Source organism: Beta vulgaris, chromosome 3 (assembly GCF_026745355.1).
Source record: "Beta vulgaris subsp. vulgaris cultivar EL10 chromosome 3, EL10.2, whole genome shotgun sequence".
In the NCBI taxonomy this organism is placed as follows: Eukaryota; Viridiplantae; Streptophyta; class Magnoliopsida; order Caryophyllales; family Amaranthaceae; genus Beta; species Beta vulgaris.
Genome location: NC_079204.1, coordinates 53978353 through 54002347, shown reverse-complemented (window position 1 = coordinate 54002347; position 23995 = coordinate 53978353). Strand labels below are relative to the sequence as shown.

At 35.5% G+C, this 23995-nt stretch overlaps 1 protein-coding gene across 2 annotated transcripts; it reads right to left on the bottom strand.

Annotated features, from left to right (window-relative positions):
• Positions 1-11086: 11086 nt before the first annotated feature.
• Positions 11087-22000, bottom strand: LOC104889528 (calmodulin-interacting protein 111). Of its 2 annotated transcripts, none has more exons than XM_010674772.4 (11): positions 21565-22000; positions 20056-20214; positions 18999-19840; positions 18150-18354; positions 17819-18026; positions 17122-17609; positions 14680-15106; positions 14213-14293; positions 13896-14086; positions 13625-13812; positions 11087-11710 (listed from the first exon to the last, which is right to left on the bottom strand). In XM_010674772.4, the coding sequence occupies exons 1-11, from the start codon at positions 21862-21864 to the stop codon at positions 11647-11649; spliced, it is 3153 nt and encodes a 1050-aa protein (XP_010673074.2). In that variant the 5' UTR covers positions 21865-22000; the 3' UTR covers positions 11087-11646. The 2 variants fall into 2 exon arrangements, with proteins under 2 accessions (XP_010673074.2, XP_019103804.2); XM_019248259.3 differs by having other exon boundaries at positions 18999-19772; positions 21565-21702.
• Between the last annotated feature and the right edge of the window lie 1995 nt (positions 22001-23995).

Here is a 23995-nt window from a genome sequence, read left to right as displayed (position 1 = left end):
AAATATTAATAGAGCGTTGTATTCACGATATGGTAGAGTTGTACGGATTTAAAGAGATCATATTTAAAAGACAAAAGAAGCTTTGTATTATACTTCATGTACTAGAAAAAAGAAAGAGTGGGAATAAAAAGGGTTAACAGATTGGGATTAGAGAAGACTTTATGAAGCAATTTTTGAGTGTATGAGTGAGAAAAGAAGGGGAGAGAGAAAATACTACTTCCTCTGTTTCATAATACTCGCTATACTTTTTATTGTAGGAAGTTTCACATTACTTGTTATATTTTCTTTTTAGGTAATTAATAAACTCTCTCTATCTTTTTTCTCTCACATGGGTTCCTTTTCTTTTTACTCTCCACCTCTTTCTTTTCCAAAAGTTGCCTAAAAATCCGTGAATTAAGAAGTGTAGCGAGTAATATAAAACGGAAGAGTATAATCAATTAGAAAAGAAAATGCAAAGTTAGGTCACTTTGAGGGTGTTTTACTTTTGAATTTGGTAATGGTCTAATGGAGGAATCAAGTGGGGAGATGTTCCAATCCAATTTGAAGATGATAAATACATTAGTATTTTAAGTGGGGTTTGATCTCTTTAATTTGGATTTTTATTCACTTTTAATTTTTTTAGGTGGGTTTTAGTTACTTTGCTTGAGAAAGAATCATTTGTGTGCTCAAGGTGTGTGATTATAGATTAATGGGGGGCCAATTTTGTCTTTTTGCCTCCCTTTGTTAGTGCTTTGACTAAGATAATCTTGATTCCAAACTTTTTAAGCTTGATTTATGTTTAAATAGAGCTTTATAGATTCGATTTGTTTCCATGTGCATAAACATGAAATTCACAAATAAAAAAAGGGTTCATAGAATATTAGTGCTAATTCACCTAATAATGAGTAAGCTAACTTAAGTGGCTAATGTCTGTCCAATCAGAACATAAATCACCACTCACGAATAAATTTAGATATTGATCAAGTAACTTAAATTCCTTTCATAGAATATTCCAGCAACACTTGCAATTTTATGATTTCTAATGTATTACAATAATCATTAAAATTTTCAAATATATACTAGTAGAATTTATAAAAATTTGATATTTGAAAACTATTATATATTCAGATAAATTTAACAAGATCTCAGGTTACTATATTTTTCTTTTTATATATTGGTGATGATTCGTGATTAAAGTTTATGAAGTTTGATATCGAAAAGTATTAACTTTTGAGCAATATACTTTTTCCGTTCTTTTTCTATTGCAACATATGGTTTGGATACACTTTTAAAGGAAATTATAAAGTTAGTAGAGCTTGGCAAAAAGAACTCATGTGATTGGTTGGTAGGTAATCAATGATGGATTTAAGTAGACTTAATAAGGGAAATGTAGTCCAATTGAATAGCTTTTTTACCGAAAGAGGAAATACTACAATATATACGAAATAACCAAAAAAAGTATATGTTGCAATAAGAAAAGAATAGAGAAAGTAGGAATTTTTGTACCACAAGTAGTGAAGCCTAATCCCTTGAGATTTATCTCAAAAAGTAATAAACATTTTTTTTCCGATTTTCATTCATTGCTCATCGATTTGTATCGGAATGGTCAAATCATATACTTCCTCCGTTCTGTTTTAAATGAAACATTGTGCAAAATGACACTATTCCTTGATCAATTTTGACTCCAATTTATCGCCATTATATAAAGAAAAACATAGTCAAGTGGGATCTTGTTAGATTCGTCTCGATGCATACTATCAAATTATAACTTTTTTATTTTTTACGTGTGCACAACTAAAGATATTAATGATTAAAGAAGCGTGTTGGGTTGCGTGAAAAAACAAACGTTTCATTTAAAACAGAACGGAGGAAGTATATAATTCTACTAGTTACGCAAAAATAGTTAAAGTTCAAAAGGTAGAAAATAATCAACCTATAAGAAATTTATAAAAAAAAACCTTGAGAGTAGAAAAATTAACAAAAAGAAATACTTACATAAAGTATATATATACTTGGTTTAAGTTAAAACATTTGGTCAAACCATATAATAGAAGATTAGTTCTTTTAGTGAAAATATCAAAATCAGTATTAATCAAGGGACAAATTGTCCATAAGAATGTAGGGAGCCACTTCCGGAGAATAATAGTTCTCCGAAACCTGTTTAACCCGAAACATTTGGTTAAACCATTTAATAGAAGATTAGTTGATTAGTCATTGAAATTAATACTTCATATAAATATTTTGTTTATAGTCTTAATCTAGTATACTAACAGAAAAGGGGAGAAAAAAAAAATGCATGAAAGCATACATAAGGGATTGATTGTACAAGTCCAAAATATTCCCAGTCTGCTCAATATTGGAAACAATTCTACGTCTTATGAGACTTGCTATAAAGATAGGCGGAAGACAAATAATGGAGAGAAAGATGATTTATTTGGTTTTACTCCTTTTATTGTGAGAATGACTTCAATTCAAGGCCTTCCGTTAGGAATATGTTGTATTGTGATCTTTGACGAATCTTTCATTTTATTGTACGTTTTTTTGTTTAGGAAAATGTTAAATAACAAATGTATTAGAGTATGAAATTATTTCTGGGACCTCAATCATTAGTTTAAACTATTTTGGTTTAGTTGATCCTTTGACTTAGTACTAGAGCCAGCGTGATATAAAGTCACGAGTTCAAATCTCATCCACCTCTCCTTTTTAGGTGGAATATCTAACGCCGAGATATGAGGGAGGCATGTGCTGCATCCACACTTCAAGCCCAAGGCTCTTGCATAAAGGACGTGATAGTGTATAAAACTAATTATAGGGTCTCAATCATTAGCTTAAACTTATGTTCGTTATGAATTTTGTTCTTTATATGTGGAGGTCGTAAATTAAGTAGACATAAGATCTTTTATAGAAATAAACTTTTTCAAAGATTCACCAACTGTCAAACTTAATTATACTCCATCCATCCAATGATAAAGTTTCTATTTATCATTTTATTAAAAGGTACACAATAACTCATAAAAATATAATTTAACTAGCTAAAATTTGGCGAAAAATTAGCCGCATATTATAAAAAAAAAACCGGAGCTGCTGTTAAAAAAAATCAGGTATGATAGCAACTTTCACTTTGGATGTTGAGAACTTGAGAAGGATTGATTGGACTTACAAGTGCCACCTGCCAAGAAAACGCTTGCACAATCCACTTGAACGCATAAAAATATCGTATCTCATGGCCTACAACACACTTCTAGTTCTAGGTTGTTAAGGACTACAATTTCAAGATGCTTTTCTTTTGCAACACCATATATTTCTAAGTTGCAGTCAATTATATGTTGGAAAATTGATTGGACTCATTCCTTCAAGAATTTTTTTTTTTGATTGGACTCAATTTAGTAATAAAAGGCTTTCATTACCCAAACTAAAAGAAACCTCCTGGTCGCTTCTAAATGGAACTGAACTGCGTTGAATTGAATTATTTGGTGAAGCGTCTACCATAGACGTTCCACTATAGGCTCAGGCGTCCACATGGACACTTGAACCAGTGGTGGGACGCGTATAGTAGATGCCCCACCACAGGTTCAGGCGTCTATGGTGGACGCCTGAAACTGTGGTGCGACGTCTACTATACACCTCACCCATTTTTTTTTTTTAAAAAAACGTTTTTTGGGGTGCGCGCAATAATGTCAGACTCGTCGGAGAAAATAATGAGTCGCCGGAAGGGTTACACTCGTCGAAAAATGTCAAGCTCCCTTCAATGGAGGAAAGTGATGAGAGTATGAGAGTCTGGGAGATGAAAGATAATTAAAAAAGGTTAGGGGAATGTAAAAAGGGAATGGAAAAGGGTATAAGAACGGGGAGTACGTATTTTGGTGTATACATAGAGGCAGAGTCATGTATGTATTTTGGTGTATTTAGGGCGTTCATAAGAAAAATTAGGGTGGCGTTCAACAAATCAGTAAATTATCGAACATGCTCTTGATGTTAGTTTTAAGTCATTATTATTATGTCTTTATTGTTCTCATATTATATTTAATAGAGAAAAAACCATCTTTCTAGTTGTTGTTTTCCGAAACCCTATCTACTTTGTTTAAGTCTCTTTGCGAAGTCAAGAAATTCTCAATACCCTACTTTGTTTAAGTCTCTCAAATTAAACAACTTGAAAGAAAATGGTGTGCGTGGTTTTGTCTCTCTTTGCCGTGTCATGAAATTCACAATGACAAAACTACATTTGCTTTCAAGTTGTTGTTTAATTTGATAGGAAAATCTGCCAAAAAAAACCTTTTACATGTTCAATTTTGCGAAAAAAACCTTATAAAGCATTTTTTGCGAAAACAAACCAAAAAGTTAATTATTTTTGCAAGATGAAACTGGAGACCATTTTTCGGTGTTGACCCCAGCAATTTCCCGCTTCCTCCATAATCACCACTTAGCCACCATTACAACACCTGCCGCTAGCCCCACCCACCCCTACTTCATCCCAACCCAGCCCAGACCCCACCACCTGTAGCCCACCCCCACCAACAACCCCTAACCCCTCCTTCCACCCCCTCAGGCGGCAGCCCCCACCCCCTTTTGCCCATACCCTATATCCTCTCCCTTCTTCCCTCCCCACCCATCTCCCTTCTCCTCTCCGTTCGTCCACCCCCACCGCTACGCCACACAAAGCCCCCCTCCGCAACCTCCTCCCCGCCAGCTCCCCCCCCCCCGCAACACAGAAAATTTGTACCCACCACAATCACATGACCAAATCGCCATGAGCCCCCACAACCACCACCACGAAACTCATTACCCACTACCATCACAAATGAAACAGAAACTACCTCAAAAACCTTTGCTCAACATCAAACCAAAAACCACAAATGAGCAGATCTCGAACTTTAAAACTCAAAAATTGAATTTTTGGGTTTGATATTTTTGAGAGTCAAACCTTAAAATTCGATTATTGGGTTTGAAACTTTGAGATTCAGGTTGAAATGTCCAAACACAAGTGTTCAAAGTTGAGATTCAAACAAAAAACCCAAAAAGTAGAAGGAAAAGGAAGGTAATTTAGGAAGGGATGGGGTTCAGAGTCTGAAACGGCAACACACAGGAGGAGGAGAGGTGCGAGAGAAGAAAGTGGGAACCATGGGAACGAAGTGAGAGAAAGGATGAGTGAGGAAAATAAGGAGAGCGGTGGCTGGTGTGGTAGGGGGGTTGGTTGCAGGTGTCTGTAGTGGTGGCTAGGTGGTGATTATGAGCAAGAAGGGAAATTGCTAGGGTCAACGTCGGAAAGATAAGGGTCAACACCGAAAAATGGTCTCATGTTTCATCTTGCAAAAATAATTAATTTTTTAGTTTGTTTCGCAAGAAATGCTTTATAAGATTTTTTTTCGCAAAACTAAACTCGTAAAAAGTCTTTTTGTTTTTGGCAAATTTTCCAATTCAATATATTGTTATCTCTCAATGATCCTTCTTTCCATATTGTCGTTTCTCGAAACCCTAATATTACAAGCTTAGTCCCGGCTTGCTTGAGCTTGATCGCTAAGTTCTTGCTCAAATGTGTCCAATGCTTGATCAACACCAAACTCACATTGTTATTGCCAATAGCTAACAATCTTTTCATTATTTTAAAAATCCTTGATTGTGCACACTACTACATTTACAAAAGCCAAACTCGTTGCTCTAAATTTAAAACGATATTGAATTCTTTCATTTAGAAAGATAAGAATATAATGTGCCACCTGCTCGAATAAATAATAATTTCCAAAAGTAATAATAATGCTAGCTTGCTTTCCCCCTAAAAAAATAGCAAAAATTAGAAAAGACATTAATAAAGTAGGAGAAATTAGAAATAATTCTGTTAGTTTTCAAACTTGTTAGAATCACTCGTGCACCTTTACAATTTTTATCAATCATGGTTCATGCATTCACGTCAAACTTATCAAGCATATTGAGTAATTTGATATGATCAAAGTTCAAGTTATTGTAGTGAACTAATGATGTAATTATTTCCATAAAATATTGTCTTTCTAGGAGAAAATTCTTTCTTAAGATAGTGTGCGTTCTAAAAAAAAGCAGTACATACCATGTTATTCTTAAACAAATTAAGACATACTTTTTGCACCACTCTCTAATCTATAGTCTCTAGTCTCTAGGCAATAGGCATGCCATGGAAAATTTCATAAGGCTAGAAGGCATCAACTTTTGCGGCGTTACGTAGATAGAAGGCATCAACTATTGCTGGAATAAGTAAAGCATTGCATGCAGACAAGCAGAAAAGAAACACATTCACCACAAAATTAACCCTAAAAAAGTATATACTTTTCATAAAAGTCCTGTCTATTGAAGGTCATTTGTCTAAACTAGCTGATAATTTCTTAAAATCAATGCTTGATGGGTCAGATTTTATCTTTTTTTTAAGTGTCACTCAGATATCTTTAATCTAGTGGTACCAATGTCCACCTCCTAGGAGAAAGATCAGCATTTGAACTTTGAGGGCAGCATTTGGGGTAAATGAGGGGAGGGGTGGTCTTTTGGTTCTAGGCTGGCTACCTAGTTCATCAAGCAGTAGAGTTAGTTCATCATATATACGAGTGTATCATGTATATGGTATTCAAGACTTTTGGAACTCTCATTTTGCTTATTAGGATTATTTCAAATGAGCAATGAGAAAAAAAATTAGCCTTAAGTATATCATGTTCGCCCGGTCCAGGCCTTGGGCATTTTGACCGTTTTTATCAGTCTTAAGTTACCATTTTCCCATAATCTCTCTCTTAATATTTCAGTTGTCCCTAATTTTTCTTCTGATCTGCTACCATTATTCTTCCCATTTATTGACCGTTTTTCCCACGATTTCAGCCATGGTTTGATCTCGTTTGGTTTTTCTCTCCTTATAAATACTAGTGTTCTAGCATTCATTGGAACATAGAAACACACAATCTCATCTTCTCTTCGTTTTCTTTCTCCTCTATTATTCTGGACAATATTCAAGATCGTTCTCAATCTGCTTTCCTATCAACACCGGAAATGCAGAAATCGTGTATCCTTGGAGGTTGATTGTTGTGAGTCTGTATGTTGTTACGGGGCAAAATTCAACTTTAGGACAGTGATCTTCTCACGCCACGATTTTCAAATAAGTTTGTTCTAATTGTTACCAGTTTAAATTCCTACCTAAAGTTCTATAATAACCAAAAGTTCTAAGCAATTTTTGGTTGAGTTCTTAAACTCAATCAATCAAGGATGCAGAATGATTCTTAACTTCAAAATCCAAATGATCCGTCCAAATCGTCCAACGTAGTCCAGTCAATTAGACAATCACTTCACACTATTAATTATTAAAGGACACATTACATTACATTACATACATATATGGCTTTGATAATACGTTAATATATGGGACCCATAAACGCATGAATGAAGGTTGTTGCTTTGGCACATCAATATTGTGGGCAAAGAACTCCGAGTGCAAAATAGTAGATAAACGTTTTCCATCAATGACAAAAAATATCGAAAAATAGTAATGGTACCAAAATAAATAAATGCCCACATAATATGTGTGAGACTGTGAGTATAAGTTTTCTTGGACATCATTAACGTTATTTTTCTACTCAACCGTTTTATCTTTCTCTTCCTTTATATTTAAGATGTCGATAAAAATTAGATAAAAGCTCTGTTTGCCAATAATAGCTGAAAATAAACTGATAAGTTAACTAATAAGTACAAGATTCATAAGCTCAAAAGACTATATATATTTTTTAAAGAATAAAGACAATTACAAATGTTGCTATATATTGTGAAAGAGGAGGAAAAAAAAAAAGAAACTTCAATTATAATTACCAGTAATTTATTAATTGTGATTTTGTATTTGTTTTGTCTATATTTATCATTTATAAATAGTTTTCCTTTGTTTGTTTTGATGGAAAACTATTGAGTTAAAAGAAGGGAAAAACGAAGAGATGTTGGAAATGAGAAAGTGGAGGAAAATGATTCTATTTCCTTTCAAATTTTGAAGGAAAATGTTTACAAGAGATTAAAAAAACTCTTTTCTATCTTAGTATTCCTTTTCAAATCCACTTCCCAACAAAACAATGTAATATAGGGAAAACAGTTTTCCTGGAGAACGTTTTTTTCCAAAAACAAACCGTCTTGAAACGTGAAAAAGAATCAAAATAGTCCAAAATAAACTCGAAATATGATTATTATTTTTTTAAATATGGTAAGACGAAACCTTGACAAGTTAGGAGAATAAAGGAAATCCCAACTTGCCAAGGGTGAAAATCGATCTCAAGACTTTCCGAAACTAGAAAAGAAGCTCTAACCACTAGACTATCCTCACCCCTCGAAATATGAATTAGAATTAGTAACTCTTGCACATTTTTTTTATAGTCAAGAAAGAGATTTTATAATAAACAAATGTACAACCTTGTCAAAACTTGAACCAATTGGTGTCTCACCAAAATTAGAAAAAGTAAAAAAATGCATTATGAAGAAACTGTAATGATGAAAACAAACCCACATATGTTTGTCTTTTACCCAAACAACATATGGCCATTGGGTTTGATTTGACATCATCATTGAAAGATTATTGCTCCTAATCAAGCAAACTATGATGTCCTAAGATATTACAAAATTAGTGAACCCTTATATCATCAATTTAGCAACCGTTTATTTCTCCCCATCAATCAATGCTACCGTATTTTTCCTCAAAAGCAAGCTATCTTATCTAGCTCTCCCCAAGATTACTTCAAAGATTTTGTTTTTGTTTTGTTTTGTTTTGTTTTGGGTAAGATTATCTAGTTAACATGTTTGTTATCTATCTGCTCATGCGAGTAATGTACGTCCTCTCTGTTTCTTTTATCGTACCGCTACCATTTTGACTTTTAACTTGTGTACTAGTAAATAGTAATATTTTGGCCGATTCGTTTTAAGGTCATTTTATTATGTTCGAGTAATATATATTTTTTTAAGAAAAAAGCTTAATATCAAAATGTTTGATGGTGAACAATATGTATATTATTTGTTTTGCCCTTTCTTTCTTTTTTGCAACTATGATTTTCGGATGTTCTTGATGTATACTCAATATGTTCGTTACTGCACAACTGAACCGACCTTGCAGCATAACTAATATGATCTTGGTGCACAATCATACATACCTTCGTGCACAACTAAAATGTCATTGCTGATGCACAACCAACCTGAGCTTGCTGCACAAACGTAGTGACCTTGATTCACAATCAAACTAACCTTGTTGCACAACTTGACATAAAGAATGCACAACCTTTAACAAATGTTGCATAACCTTACATAGAGAGAATGCACAACTATTAACAAATGTTGCATAACCTTACATAGAGAATGCACAATTCTCAACTAATATTCGCCTATCAAATGTTGTACATACATATATGTGTGAATATTACACAACCATATTAGCTTTGATGCACAACCAAAAAACAAGAAGAAAGAAAGAAGAAAGGGTATTGACACAAAAAAAAATATCCCCATCAATGCATATTTAGCTAATTAAGTAGGGTCGTGAAAAACTGACCCAATTTGTTTATCGAAACCGAACCTGACTTAAAATAAGTGGGTTTGGATTGAGATATTTGACCCATTTAAGTAAATGAGTTGACACGATTTACCCATTTAATTAAATGGGTTAGGTTAAGGTTGACATTTTCAATCCGAAATTAACCTGATTTGACCTGTTTAATTTATTAAAATATAAATTTTTAAAAAAATTGTGTTAAAGTTTGTGAAAATTTTAAAAATAATAATTCTAGAACACAAAAACTGAAAAGAAATTTAATCATGCATACTTTTATGTGAATTCATTATTAAAAACAAAAAAAAAAAATTAATAGTAATAATATGTAAATGGGTTAAACAGGTTATATGGGCAACCCATCTAATAAACAGGTCGGGTCAAGGTTGAGTTTTTCAACCCATTTAATAAACGGGTTCAGTTTGTGTTGGAATATGTTCAAGTTTATTATTAACCCGAATCCAACCTGATTTGTTAATCAACCCTATAATTAAGCATTGTGATTAGAACTAAGGATATCCAATATATAATGGTAATATTAATCCATAAATGCATTGTAATAATAAAATCTAAGGAGAGAGTAAAGACAAAGTTGATGCAAAAGCAAGTGGGAGCCAGAAAGACACAAAACACATTGATCCACAAATAAGATACTCCTTGAAGCTTAGCCAAAGAAGTACATCAAACTCCTATAATTGCCATGTTTTTCTATGTAAAAGTAAGTGTTTAATGATGTTGTTACACCCCCCACCAACCCAGTTGAGAAATCAAACACCAAAAAAAGGTGGGACCCAAGCTCGTGTCACCCATTTGGCCATTTCAGTTGATAATGAGAGTGTGAAGTTGAGAGGTTTTGCTCAACTAAGTCAAGTGGCTTATAGTTATATCTACATCTCCCAGGGTAGAGTAGAGGTCCACGGATCGAACTTCACCACGCACGAAGGAAAAGATTCAGTTTGCGATTGTTGAGGGTGCGTCCTCTTCACCTTTAAAAATGAAATTTAATTAGTTCTAATAACGTCAAAGAAAAACTATGATAAGTTTTGACCAGTTCTAATGAAATATTTCGCACCTTATATTCAATCGACTGACATTTGAAAACATAAACGTCAAAGAAAAACTATGATAAGTTTTGACCAGTTTTAATGAAATATTTCGCACCTTATATTCAATCGACTTTGACGTTTGAAAACATATGTAAACTTCATTTGTTCTATTTTGATTGCAATGCGAGTGTTCAAGAGAATATCGGATAGAGATGTGAAAAATGCTTTTAAAAAGATAATTATTCCAAATTTAGTTTTTACTCACTATATCGGTACCTAAATGATTGACCCATTTTTCATTTTAGTTTGTCTCCGAAAGCTTATCCCGTGTCCTTTTAAGATAATGTAGTCCCCATTCCATACTTATCCTACCACTATGTTAAAGGACAAAACTACCTATCAACCCGATAAAACTCTTAAAATGAAAGAAGAAAAATGGGACAATCTTTAGAAAACCGAAGAGAGGTAATTTTTACTCGGTGAATAGTACATAAAACTTCAAAATTCGGAGTTGATTGTGTTATTCCCTAGAGAAAGTGAAGAGTGCAAAAAGACCAAAATGTGAATAATGACAACAGGAAGCCTACAAATAAAATAGACCATCCCCAGCTGTAGGACAGTGACAATGTTTGCCCAACCAAAAGAATGCAAACACAGTTTATAGGAGTATGCCCAACACCAATCACCACATACTGCTTAAAATCTGATGTACTACCAAATTTGAGGGCAGCAAAATGTGGGTAAATTAACATAAATGAAATAAAATAGATAAAACAGCCCCACCAAACTTAACAAACTTGTTTCCAGATTATGTGTTGTGCACAATTTGTTGGTTCCTACTCTTAGGAAAATGTCACACATTCTTCCAAAAGAATCACATGAGCTTACACAAGATCTTGGTCGAATAATTATAATCCCTCTCTTCATTTGAATGGACGTGTGCGTGTGCATGTACGCGTTATGTACATAAGAGGTTGATTTGTGCGCGTGTATGCAAAACATCATATGTGCGTGCCAGAGGAAGATGGCGATGGAGCTCTGAGAATCTGATCCGAGTATACTCATATGAAGAAAAGAATCAAAGGTGGCTGAATTTCGCTCCAGTTACCTGTTTGTAGAAGTGTTTCGCCATGGACAGACAAGATGCTGAATCCATTTCACTGGGTTCCTGGTTTTCCATATAAATACAGATTAGCTTATAAGAATTTCACTGATCTTGTGGTGACTTGAGGTAATAAATTATCAAAGGCAAAGCATTAACTAAGTTTCAAATTTTAATTTTCTTCTCTAAATGGTGATTAATAGGCTGGAGCACCATCAAGAAGGATCTAATTAGACGTATCAAAATTTGACCCAACCCTCAACTGAAGATAATCTGATAAGAATTGACATAAACTCGTGAAAGCCCATGAAATTTTAGTTCAAAAATACAATTGAAACTCGAAAAATGAGAGTGACCAATACCCAACCGCACCCATAAATATAGCATAAAATTGAAGTTAAATTAAGTTTACAATCCAACTCGACCCGGACAAAACCAAAATTCTTCAGTGAAAATTTAGAGCTGACTATAAATCGTTACGGAAAGTACTTCAAGCCCGAAAAATATAATGCCCAACCTGAACTCGACCCATTTCATACATCTAATTGTATGAGAAATCCCAGCAAGGAAACCACTAATGATGGTTCGACTCGACAACAAATTATAAGAGGAAAAAGTAGGTCAAGAGGCAATAGGTTAATCCTCATTCAGTGTAATTCAAACAATATTAGTGATGATGACGCAGAAGTTTTTCAAAAAGAACTGCTACCTACTTTACTTTCACAAGTCTGAAGTTAAAGCCATCTTAATCATACTATAATATAAACACCATAATTAATTAAGAAGAGATCTATATTGGCCACTTTAGTCACAAAAGGAAGCAATAACTTGTTCTAACTTTTATTATTACTCCTATTTAACAACACAATCTAAATGTTATCACCTAATTGTCCTTGTTCAGTTCTTCACATCAGATACAGTGATTTGAATAGGATAATTGCATGATAATTATATTTCCTATCACCATGTCCTTGTCATTATGAGTTAACAGCCTTTGAAAATATACACTAAACATGATGCATCTCCACCCAGTAATGAGTCAACCAGATACTATGAGGCAGCAGGCCTTGTGCAAATTAGCAATTTTTAATTCTCAATTTCACAATCAATGACGACGGTTTGGCATTCGGTAGTGACTTTTACATACTTCCCCCATCCAAGAATTAAGAGTCACAATACTATTTTGATTCAAGGAAAAAGTTGCCATCTTCGCTCAGATAGAAATAGATTATGCTTACATTTCCATATATACCCCTCCAAACTCAAATGTAGTAGTCGAGAGAAGATGGAAACGGCAACTATAGTAGAGGGTATATAAGTGAAATCATGATAAAACCTTAATTATGGGGGTCTTCAGATAATGTCTATTGATTCTGGACAGCAGGAGTAGTTTTAAAACACAATCCAACCAAGTTATCACTTGCAAAACACTGTAAATTAATGCTTTATATGCTTAATATCAAATGATCATTGAGCTCAACAAATAGATATTACACATTAGTGAGCCCACAGACAGTTAATCCTCGTGCCACAAGCATTTTGATGTTGGCAGTACTTGGTTGAATTCTAGGCGTAACTATCAATTATTTAGTATGTGAAAGATTGAGTTGGTTGGAGGAAAACAAATATAGTTATTCAACATGCTCGTTGGGAATAACATTTTGCATTTTACACAACAGAAACCAAAAGAAAAACTACCAAGTTTTATAGCCTAAGGTAAAAGGTGGTACTGTCTTGCATCATGCTTAGATAACACTACATTACACAGTACACACTGGATGCTCAACAGTCATATCAATGAAGTCTTCAGAAGTAAAAATTAGTTTACTCAGACTGCAAAAATCACATAAAGAAGCAGTAGCTTGGAAAGAACGTAGGTCCAAAACCACCACAAGAAATCAGGAGGACTCTAAGCAAGGTAAGCTGACATTAGATCACATAGCAGAGTTAAAAAGAAAAGTAAAGGGAGAAAACTGCTACCAGGATGATATCTCGTTTGGCCCATTCAGCTGATGTTGACATGCCAAGTCATCTGATGGAGACTTTGAATGTACAAGTCGCTGAAACTTGTCGGACAATTCCTGATAAGGTTGAATCTCTGATGGGTGTACATGAAGAATTGCATTCTTCAAATGCTCCATATTTATCTCGGAAGAATTTAGGTTCTCCTGATTGCGTGAATATTTGCATATAAAAACTTACAGCTGAAGATATATAAAAAAAAATTAACAAGAGAAATAAGACAACATACTTCAATTGCTGAGATTGCTGCTTCCCTACAAATCAATGATACATCTGCACCAGTACAGCCTTCAGTCAAATGAGCCAGCTCTAATACGTCGACATCGGAACTGCAAGGCATTTTACGCAAATGGACATTGAATATGTCAACACGATCAGTTTCAGTCGGGGGTCCAACATATAACAGTCGATCAAACCGCCCTTCAGATTGCCAGATCCAACACCACGAAAAAAGCTGAAGTTAGTAACATGAGAGAAAAAGAAGGAAGGCAATATAACTAAATGTTTTGTCATGCTTATGTTTTTCAAAGAGAGCATGAGGATCACCTGGTCTAAGAAGGGCAGGATCAATCTTGTCAGGGCGATTTGTTGCAGCGATAACAGTAACATTAACTCTTTCATGCAAACCTAGACGAAAACAGGTTTTGTCAGGGTTCCAGACATCTTACTACATGGATAAAAAATTAACTTTGCAGACCATAGATTATTTAGATTTGCTTCATTTTGCCTAATAGACAATATTTCCTTCATTGAACCACTCAACAAGCAGGACTTTCATGATTGATCAAAATCTTGCTTACACATTCCTGTTCAAGTTTACTATATATAGCAAGAGTAATACGAAAAGGAAGTAGCCAGGTCCAATAAGATTAACAAGGGAAAGAAAGAAATAGAGGGCAACAAAACAGCCAAAAGACAATGGAAAGCAAGTTGCTTTAATATCTCTACAACAAAGTAATGCTTCCCAATCATATAAGAGGTGTCGTCACTAATAGATTTACAAAATGGCTTACCATCCAATTCAACCAGAAGTTGACTCATGACCCTATCTGCAACTGAGACACCATCACTTTCCCTTCCGCGGATGACAGCAAGGCTGTCTAGTTCATCAAAAAATATAATTGATGGGGAATTAGCTCTTGCCTTAGCAAACAGAGATCTAACAGCCTTTTCAGATTCACCAACCCACTTGCTGAATAGTTCTGGACCCTTAACAGCCAGAAAATTCAGTCCAGCCTCAGAAGCAACAGCACGAGCCATCAAAGTTTTGCTGCATCCTGGAGGACCAAACATCAATACCCCTTTCGGTGGGTGGGTTCCAATTCGCTTGAATGCATCCTGATGCTTTTGCGGCCACTCTACAGCCTCCATCAATTGCGCCTTCACCTCCTCTTGTCCGCCAACATCTTCCCACTTGACCTTAGGAACCTCAAGAATCACCTGGAGAAGAAGCAGAAACAGAGAAAAAAATAAATCATACTTCATACAGGAATCTGGTTGGCCCTTTACTTTTTCTTATTTATCAATAATGTGGGTAGATGCCTTCCTTAGGTTTTGACAGTGCTCAGCTTTTTCTTTGTGTTCAGGGGTTGGCAGGCTTCCAGCCCCCGGATTGACGGGTAATGATCATACCTCTGTAATTTCTGCCCCAAATTAGATCCTTGTTCTTCTACCCTTCCCCAGGAGCCAATCTTTCCCTAATTGTGGAAGAGCAATGATGTAAATAAAGATAATAAAAAATTGATCTTTAGAATGCCTAATTCAATAGCTCAAGATATGTGACCTCTAAAAGACAAACAGATTCCCAAATTCACAGTGTAATCCAGGCGGCTCACTCACAGTGACCAGAAGTACCAAAGTGGTTTGCTCCAGTCCATGGAACAAGTGGGCATAGATGGTAGCCCACATGCTATAATGTATTGTTTGGGTCTTTGGGATGATCAAGGTGAACCACATTAGTTGTTGTAATGGAGTTATACAGACCGTAAAATGTTCCAGATAAGAAATCTTTAATCTTTCGGTTCCTTCCTGATAAACCTCTTAATACCTCCAAGAATCTATGTACTCGTCTTTTCTCAGAGAAGTTTTACCATAGTTCAGAGACTTGCCACCACTGACTTGTGGAGTTTGGTACACATGTCACATATTCCAGCATAGTCCTATGGTTGTAGCCAGTCACAGCAGTGGTGGAGCCAGGATTTTCAATTCGGGGGTGCACGATTGTAGACTATGTAGCATCGTGAAAGATACGGGGACAAAAAACGCCAACATCAAGATTCTAGATAGCGAGTACAATATAAATTTGGCAAAATTTTATATTTTGTATAAAATTATATATAAAATAATCAAAACATTGATTAATATTTTGTACAGATTTAAATGATAATATTTTGATAATGTCTTTTCTACCTTAGTTAAAAGCTTTTATTAACTAGTTAGATAAAGTAAAAAAAAAAAAGAAAAAGAAAGGAACATCAATTAATGCGGTAGCCTGTACTGCATTTGCTAGAGGCCAAAACCTATGAAGACATTTGCTGTGGCAGGCTATGTTTGACATTTGCCATTTTATGCTTAGGGTGAAGGATATGAGGTCAATGCAATATCATATGTTTCGTGCCTAGAACTTCCTAGCCTTCCCACACTGACAAAAAACTTTCCTTTTATGGTTCATGGCCTTTCTGTATTCCAAAACAACTAGTACAGAGTGATGTACCCTACCAAGTCTGTCTCTGTGTGCAGCGCAAGTACACCGCGTGCTGCGCAGGAGCTTTGCATGCCGCGCAGAGGATTAAGCGCATTTTTTTCTAATTTGGGGGTGCACATGCACCCCCATGCCCCTAGCTGGCTCTGCCACTGAGTCACGGTACAATATGAGGTAAGCAAGCATTGATGTAGTTGTAAGTCAATATATATCTGTTCAGCAACTTATGTCATTAAGGTACTCTCGCAATCCAAGTGAATTTCATACTTCAAAAAGTTTCTGACTGGTTGATGCATAACCAAATGGTATGAATTCATTACAGCTATGGGATCGAACCAAGCATTGACCTTAAATGAAGCTATTGAACATCAAGAGAGGAGAGGCAGCAACACAAAGACCGACAGCATTTTACTTAAAATGACTAGCAAGCTTATTCAAAACACGGCACTAACATTAAAATTAACCAAAGACAGCTTTCACGAAGAGAAATCGAATGATTTATATGCCACAATACAGGCAGAATTAGCGCTCTTAAATGAAAATGTGCTGATCACCAAGCTCATCAAATACAAAAGTCTTTCAAATTAAGAGTCAGAACTTGTATGTTGCGTCTCAAAAATCAGCAGAACGAATTCTCTAAAATTTCTAGTATCTGTAATATAAGCGATCTGAGACTAGTAAAAGGAGGTAGTGTCATACAAATAAAGCCTACTACACTATGAACTTAATAGATGAGGGATATTATCCAGCATACCTCACGCATAGCACTTGGACGTATTTTCATTCTGGCCCTTTCAAAATCTTCAAAAGTTATATTCAACATATGTTCTTCTGTTGTGGAAGAGCCTCCATAACTGTTTGAAACAATTCTTTCCCCAGAGACAGGAAATGGTACAGAATTAGTTGAGACAGTCAAATCTGAAGTTTCTGAGCACGAAGAACCCTCATGATCCTCTGGAAACAATCCCCTACCATCTCTCCCATAAGAACAACCTCCTGTCATCCCCTTAGAGCCATCATGAGTAGAGCAATTAGAATATAAATCACTTATAGATTTCTGTGAATGAATACAACGCCTTAAGCAGACCATTGCTGCCTCATTTAAAAGGGCAACCAGATCAGCTCCGACAAATCCGTGTGTTACCACTGCAAGCTGCTGGATTTCAGCAAATGAAAGAGAATGCTCCATTTTACCAAGAAGAGTAGTCAATATATCAAGTCGTTGATCAGGAGATGGTACTCCTGCACATGTGAATCCATTTAATAATAAGCAACTCACAGGATAACAGCTTATACTGATATCATATCTCATAGTTTAGCATCATTATCTAGTACAATGAATAAAGAACTCCGCATGTTAAGCATTGGCAACGCACATCTCATCATGCCATATGAATTTCTTAATATTGTAGCATAAGAATAGAGGTTATGCATGCTGGTATATAACTTACCTATTTCAATTTCTCTATCCAGTCTTCCAGGGCGTCTGAGAGCAGGTTCAATACACTCGAGCCTGTTGGTAGCAGCAATTACGAGAACACCATTTGTTATGCTTATTCCATCCATCAAATTCAGTAAAGTTGCAACCATCCTTTGAGATAAGCCTTCACCACCTTCATTCCTTGCTGGTGCTATAGCATCCAGCTCATCAATGAAAACCTTTGCAAAGACAAGAGTTGGGAAACAGATCAGCTAACTTGAAAAGCTTTACAAACACTCAAACCTTTCTCTGCATATTAAAATCTCCATGAAAAAACAAAACAGTTGGGAAATAGATCTAACCACAGAGGGGGCAGCTTCGCTAGCTGACTTGAAGACATCATGGAGTGCCTGTTCACTTTCCCCATGATATTGACTGATAATTTCAGGCCCGTTCACTGTAAAGAGGTTAACCCCAGCATCATGAGCACAGAGTTGAGCCAAAGACGTCTTCCCAGTGCCTGATGGCCCATAAAGCAGCACTCCTTTTGTAGTTCGCAAACCCAGACTAAAATAGTTAAATGCTAATCAAGATACAAGATTTACTATTGAAAACGTGATCAAAATGAAGGTCTTATAGACTAGTGTAGACAAATATGACTAAATGAGGATGCAGCATCAAAGAACAAAATTTAAACAATATATTCATTATGATAACAGCTAAGGTTACAGGATGGTGATCACCAGTAAGTTGAGCATGTGCACGAGGAAAAGATGCATACAGTATACAGATCGAAAAATCATACTTTCATAATGTAGACCTATAAAAGATGATTTCATCAGCCAAAAGAAAATACACAACAAAAAATCAGCCGCCTTTTTTAAGTCCAGGTTTTTGAAGTAAAGCCATTCAGACTCAGTTCAATGTCACTAATTTTACATTATCTTTAGCCTCCAACATATTTCACAGACATGCCCCCAAACGCTTTCAAAATTCAAACTCTATCAATACTGATGACACTACTTTGGATCAAGTGCTCCCAAAACACAATTTGCTACAGAAAGATGAACTGTGTTAAAAACTGATGAGAGCAAAAGTTGTGAGTTTCACTATACGAAAATTAGTAACAGAAATTTACAAGACGGGTAATTGGGTACTGTCATCATAAGTAAAGTAAAAACAGAATTTCAGACTTAGAATTAACATCTAACCTTGACAAAGCATTCTTCACTGATGCAGAAATAATATCTCGCAGAAGTGTGTATTCCTTCCATAATCCTCCCAACTTTTCATCTGCCATGTTTACATTGGATTTCTTAGAGTCCATTTTCCCAGGAGTCGATATTCCTTTCTCTGAAGTATCTGGTGGTAAATCTGATGGCAAATAGATTTTTACTTTTGTTGCACGATCTATGATGAACACCTCATCATTACTATGAACTAAAGAAGTTTGGGTAGGATCCCTGTCAGTACTATCATATGACAAACTTTTCAGACCTACCACTTCAAAAAGACAGAGTCTGGAGAGAATAGGTACTGCCACAAGATTTCCACAAAGTAAAGCACGAGAATATAACCAGGAAACAGCAGTACGCTGCAGAAGAGTATTTGCACTTTTATCTCCCAAGATTTCTTGCATCTCTACAGTGTCAAAATAAGATCTCTTAATGCCATTCACATGAGAAAGTAAATCTTCAGATGCCAACGAACTCAACTTGCCAGGACTTGGAGAGCATGGCCTTGAGCGTCCCAAAGAGGGTGTTCTAGGAGAAGAAGTGCTGCCATTTTCATACAGGTTCAGGGTTTTGTCTGTACCATTTTTAGATGGGGAAGAAGCATCCATACTTAAGGCTGAAGCACTTCTAAAGGGTAGCAGTCTTATGTACAATTCCTTGCAGTAATCCACAGGAGAGCGATGAAGCTCCCCATTGCCAGGTACCAGCTTAGTCAATGATCCACCATAAATAGGCTGCACGAACACAACTCTACCAGAAGCAGGAAAACCCAATGAGTACAGCAGGTTAGAAGAGATTCTAACTTCGTTCTTTACAAGCTGCAAGGAACAACCAATCAAATCTATGAGCAAATTTAACCAGCTTGTGCCTAAGCGAAACAAAATTTTCCTACAGCATAAACATTGCACCTAAAAGTTTTCGTTTGTTTGCCTACACTTGATTGATGTCATTAAAAGCAATACTCTTTAATGCTCCTCCATCAATTAAAATCCAGAAAACTAAAAACTCAAAGAAGCAAATTTCTGGCGCAGACCTTACTAGAAGGCAATGCTGTTGCGAGGGCAAAATAGTTCCCTGCTTTTTCATCCACCTTCCCATCCCAATCAACTCCAAACTGTCCACTGCATTCTACGGTCAATGCGCTCAAAGGGAAAGCAATCGTCGAACTTTGATCTACCGGAACAAGTGATACCTGCCAAATGGAAGCCAAAACCTATGTATTATTAACACAAAACCTACACAGACATAAACAGTAATTACAATCAACCGCAAACTACATGAATTTAACAACACGTCCACACCTATCCACAACCCGCCCCCTCCACATACACACAAAAGGAGAACTACAATTGCCACAAGAAGCTTTCACAGCCATTAGATAAACACGCCTCATGTAATACATACAACACTAAATTTAAAAGATAATAGTAAAGGTATGCAAAAGTGCACAATAAATCGACACTAGATAATCAAAAACAAAAACCACAAGTAAGACATATCATACTCCCCTCCACACTCATTATAATGATGGCGACTGATGAGAGCAATATAGTGTCTCCCCTAAGTCCAAGCTTGGAATAAGAGAAATAAATTAGGGGACAAGAAGTATCAGCTAAGGGCTTAAAAAAGGGAGTGGTGGCTTTTAGAACTAAATGGAAGAACTTATCACCTCCATTCCGAAGTAAATCTTCACTCTAAGAGAGACAGAGGAACCTATTACCCCAATCAGAAGTCACCTATTACCCCCATTTGCTATATAAATAATAAATTTAACTCCAATATCAGACCCTACAGTAGATATTATCCCCTCTTCCCTCATTGATTGATCCAACCACTTAAGCATCTTCTATTTTTTAAGGAAAATCCATCCAAGACTCCCAATTTCTCCGCGTCCTTCCTCTAAAATAACTCACACCTTCTACACACATTTTCCTTCAAAACTTCAAGTCATACATCTCGTCTATGTGAGAATTTGGCCGGAGATAATAGTCGCATGTACTATGTTAAAATGTCCGACAAAAATTGTCACGTTTCCTAAAATTAAAATCGTCATCCCAAAAATCCTGACTTCAAATTGAATTACAAGAGTTTGTGAATATCCCAGCTAGTACTATGAAGAGTTCATGATAAAATTGTGTCATATCCTTCACAAAAATCAATTCATAGTGGAGTGATTAGAATATAGTACATACTTACGAAACATATAATATCACCAAAGCCAACGCGCACATGTACATGGCTAACAAGCCAAATTTACATGACTAATAAGCCAAATTTAAATGGCTAACAAGCCAAATGAACATATGGACATCTCCGTTGGTACATGTTCATCGGTATTGGTCTTTGTTTTCGTAATCTAGTCCTTCGTGTTCATTGTGTGTATGGTTTTCATCTTACTAACTTGTGTATGTGCTAATTTGGGCCAAAAAAACAAAGATGAATATCTAATGCAATTAACATGAAGAAAAAACTCTCCAAATAAACCAAACCCACAAAAATAAGAACAATAAATACCCAAAAAAAGTAGCAGCAATAAAATTACCGAAACAAGGGAGGCAGGAGAGATGGAAGAAGAGAGCATAGAAGACTCAGAAAGCCAAATTTTGCAACCCTTTTGCTGGGAAGAGGATTCGAACTCGGATATTTGAGCAATGAGAGCAGATTTGCTGATGAAAGTAGGGAACTTTCTGGAAGCTTCATCAAGGGTATTGTGGAGCTCAAGTTCTGAGAATTGGGAAGAAGAAGATTGAGAAGAAGGTGATGAAGGAGGGTTGTCTAGTTGTGGTGATTGAAGCTTTGATAATGGAGTTTTTGATGATTTTTTCTTTGATTTTGAAGACATGTTTTTTACTCTTCTATTTGTCTGCTACTTATTTCTGTGCTTGTTTGTGGAAGGGGAGGTTGCTTTTGCTACTGGGTTGGAGAAGAGCAAGGGACTCAAGAAGAGATTTCTGAGTTAAACCCTCCAAGGGTTTAGTATATAGACTACAGTCGTGTAGAGATGACAAATTGACAATACGTCGGCTTGGATCGGGTTCGTGACGATAAAATCCGATGTAATTATTTAACCTAATACATTAATATATTTTCATAGGTCGACTTAAAATTGATGTCGATAGGGATGTTAATTCAAGTTATATAATTTTAGTCTGACTTGATTTAAAGCATATAATCCGAGCTAAATTTCAAAATGAATTTTTTTTTGCTCCGAATACGATTCATAATATTTTGAGCAAAATGAAGACCGAAGGTGGATTAGTGGATCTCGCATAAAATTCGACGGACTCTGACGTCAACCAGATGCAATATCCCACTCTGACCCAGTAGCATATGCTATCCAACCCAATTGTACGTTTATGTTCTTTAGCTATGAGTACCTCATACATTTTCTTTTTGTTCTACCATTTTGACTTTTATCACTATCCACGTAGTCTATATTGACCATTTTGTACTATCTATACGTGAGAAGAAAAAAAAATCATGTGGGCGTCTTATTGAATTCATCTAGACACATATTTTTAAAGTTTTCTATAATTTTTACTTATACCTAATTAAATATATTAATGTTCAAAGTTGTGACGAACATATATGTAAAGTTATTACCTAATTTGGCCATTATGATCTTGGTAAATTACACCAAGTCCTTTGCTAGCAATATTGATTGGTAAATTACACCAAGTCCTTTGCTAGCAATATTGATTGGTAAATTACACCAAGTCCATGTAAGTAAAGAAGATTAATGCATTTACCCAATGTCCAAAAAAAAAAGTAAAGAAGATAAATGATGTGCTGATGTCTTAGGCATAATTTCTTTCTAAATTGAGGAGGATATTTTTGGAATAATACTCTCGTGTTGATTGACATAAATTTGCCAAAAGGGACCTTAGAATTTTTTATTTTTGCGAGAAGGGACCTTTAAAAAAAAAAGTTGGCATTTAAAGGCCAAACAACAAAAAATATTGTGACGAAGGACCTTACCACCGGTTTCCGACGTTGACCAATCTTTTCAGACATTGACTTGCCTCAATTTCTAAATGGCACTCCTATTCTAATTTTTCCCTCTTTTTTTGCCCTACTTTGACAAATTTTTCCCTCCTAATTTCCCTTACTTATATCTGCTTCTTTGTACCCCAAATACCATTTCTGCCTCATCTCCCATTTCTTATCTCAATTTTGGCTCTTTCAATCAAAGGTTAATTAGGATTTTGCAAGCTTTTGTTCAAACCCTTTTCATTTTTGGATTATTTTGTAGTTGGGAATCCTCCTTCTTGCTCTGCTACGCTGCTTTGCTCTGCTTTTCCCCATTTTCGAAAAGTTTTGTGTTAGTGCAATGAAGAGATTAAAGATGAAAACTTTAATAAAGGATAGTACAGTGAACTTACCTTTTTGCAATTAATCAGTTGGATGTCTTTCAATATTCAGCAGCACACCATCATTAATGGTGGTTTTCAAATTTTGGAGAGAGAAAGAGAGACGGAGAAATAAAGGAGTTCAAGTGACAGGGAGTTGGGTCTGTTTTTGGTATTTAGATGGAGTGCAGTTATAAAGTTAGGGAGTGTCATTTAGCAATTGAGGCAAGTCAATGCCTGAAAAGATTGGTCAACGTCGGAAACCGGTGGTAAGGTCCTTCGTCACAATATTTTTTGCTGTTTGGCCTTTAAATGCCAAGTTTTTTTTAAGGTCCCTTCTCGCAAAAACAAAAAATTCTAAGGTCCCTTTTGGCAAATTATCCCTATTATTTTTATTATTGATTAGAGAGGTTTTTTTCAAATTGAACTTGGAGAGACATTGGTTAAAAGTTGAAAATTAGTTTTTGTGTTTCAAGAGCACTTAAAACTAAGTGCTCCCTCTAACATTTTTTGCAAATTTTATATTTGATCATTAGTTTTGAATGGTATATGAGATAATTATGCAAAAAATTGTGCTTAGAAGCACATATATGAGTGCTTTCAAGAGCACCTGGAACTAAGTGT